Consider the following 2098-nt stretch of genomic DNA (forward strand, 5'->3'; position numbering starts at 1 on the left):
CACAGTGCCAATCACAGCTTGGAAATCCTGGCGCTAGATAGTCCCCGGTGTGACTCTCCCTTTGGAACTCACATCTCTCCCAGCGGGGTCATTCTCCAAAGCCACAAGTACAGGAGGTGGCTCGGGAGAACCCAGATAGCAATGAAGAAACTGAGAAATTCTTAAGTAGCACTAGGAAGGCATACAGAAGGCAAGAGCCGCACAGAGGCATCCCAGATGAGACAGCGGTAAAACGAAAGCAGGCAGTCAAGTGGATGGGCCCAGAAGTACAAGCCAACAGCAACCCAGGCCTGGGGTACCGAGGCAATGCACATGCGCCGATGCACTGGCCGAAAGCGCTCACTCCCAGGCCAGAAGGGCAGGTTCCCGCTGGGGTTCTGCGCCTCCACTCCGCCAGGTGGAGCTTCCTCCGGCACAAGAGCCTCCGGGGTTCAGAGGTCACGCACGTACGGGGCCAAAATCCACTTCGGCTGAGGAGGGTGTGGAAGCCCGCCCGGCGCCTCCCTTCCCTTCTCCTCGCCGCGCGGGGCAGCATTCCACCCAGCCCACGCCGGCCCGCCGCCCTCTTTCCAGGGCGCCCGCCTCACCCGAGCTCTCCTCCGACCCCGACGACAGGCAGGAGCTGGGGCGCCCGCCGGCCTCGCGCCACATGGCCCACCTGCGCGCCTGCGAAGTCCGCCAGCTGCTGCACAACAAGTTCGTGGTGGTCATGGGGGACTCGGTGCAGAGGGCCGTGTACAAGGACCTGGTGGTCCTGCTGCAGAAGGACTGCCTGCTGTCGACCAGCCAGCTGAAGGCCAAGGGTGAGCTGACCTTCGAGGGGGACGTACTGCTGGAGGGCGGCCGGTGGGGCCGCATGCACAATGGCACCCACTACCGCGAGGTCCGCCAGTTCCGCTCGGGCCACCACCTGCTGCGTTTCTACTTCCTCACCCGCGTGTACTCCCAGTACGTCGTGGACGTGCTGGAAGAGCTGCGCCGGGGCCAGCACGCCCCGGACGTGGTCGTCATCAACTCCTGCCTCTGGGACCTCTCGAGGTACGGCCCGGACTTCCGGAGGGGCTACCGCGAGGACCTGGAGAGCCTGTTCGGGCTCCTGGGCCAGGTGCTGCCCGCGTCCTGCCTCCTGGTGTGGAACACGGCCATGCCGGTGGCCGAGGTGGTCTCGGGCGGCTTCCTCTTGCCCGAGCAGCAGCTCCGGGGTGCCCACCTGCGGCTGGACGTGATGGAGGCCAACTTCTACAGCTCGCTAGAGGCCAGCAGGCACGGCTTCGACGTGCTGGACCTGCATTTCCACTTCCGCCATGCGGGGCAGCACCGGCAGCGCGACGGCGTGCACTGGGACCAGCGCGCGCACCGCCACCTCTCCCAGCTGCTGCTGGCGCACGTGGCCGACGCCTGGGGCGTGGACCTCCCGCTCCGCTACTCGGTGGGCAGGTGGCTCAGGGATGGGCCCGGCGGCAGAAGTGCAGACCCGGCAGGAGGGAGGCGGCACCGGGACAGCAGAAGTGACTCAGGCCAGCAGGCCTTGCCCAGGCCCCCACATAGGTCGTGGTCTGCCCGCGTCCCACGACGACCTTCTACGCCCATTGCCCAAACGCGACCTCTGTTCTCGCACTATGGCCAAGGCACCTTTGTGCCTTCCCACCCATCTTTACAGCCCCGGCAGTTCTACAATAACATTTCAACGCTCCAGGTGGAATACACTGGCGAAGCAAGCTCGAGGATTGGCCTCGAGCAGCGCCTGGGTCCCATCCGCAGAGTTTCTATCCAGCACCGGAGCAGAGGGTCTCCTCCTTACCCGTCCCAGCGCCCCAGCAGGCCACGCAGACGCCGGCAAAGGCACACCCATAGGCAAGACCCCAGTAGCCAGACCGAAACCTAGGCTCCTCCCAGCACAGTCAATGGGCTGAACAGACTGCTGGACTTCTCTCGCCCAGGCCTAGTCTTCAGCAGCCCTGCCATGGTGAGGTTTCCTTAGGCTTCTTACTCTCACTGGAGAATAGTCTCACACGTTCTTCTTTGCCAGAGCCTCCAGAGCACATACTGGTGAGGGGGCAAAATCCCAGACTACCACACCATGCTCAGTTTAGCATTT

General features: G+C 64.1%; 1 protein-coding gene across 1 annotated transcript; it reads left to right on the forward strand.

Annotated features, from left to right (window-relative positions):
• Positions 1-649: 649 nt before the first annotated feature.
• On the forward strand, positions 650-1885 carry LOC118625051 (PC-esterase domain-containing protein 1B-like). Its single transcript, XM_036253353.1, has one exon. It carries the CDS (start codon positions 650-652, stop codon positions 1883-1885), a length of 1236 nt encoding a protein of 411 aa, XP_036109246.1.
• The last annotated feature ends 213 nt before the right edge of the window (positions 1886-2098 follow it).

Source organism: Molossus molossus, unplaced genomic scaffold (genome assembly GCF_014108415.1).
Source record: "Molossus molossus isolate mMolMol1 unplaced genomic scaffold, mMolMol1.p scaffold_m16_p_11, whole genome shotgun sequence".
Taxonomy (NCBI): domain Eukaryota; kingdom Metazoa; phylum Chordata; class Mammalia; order Chiroptera; family Molossidae; genus Molossus; species Molossus molossus.

Excerpts from the sequence above, each read along its gene's own strand:
- LOC118625051 (XM_036253353.1), top strand. The coding sequence starts at position 650 with ATGGCCCACCTGCGCGCCTGCGAAGTCCGCCAGCTGCTGCACAACAAG.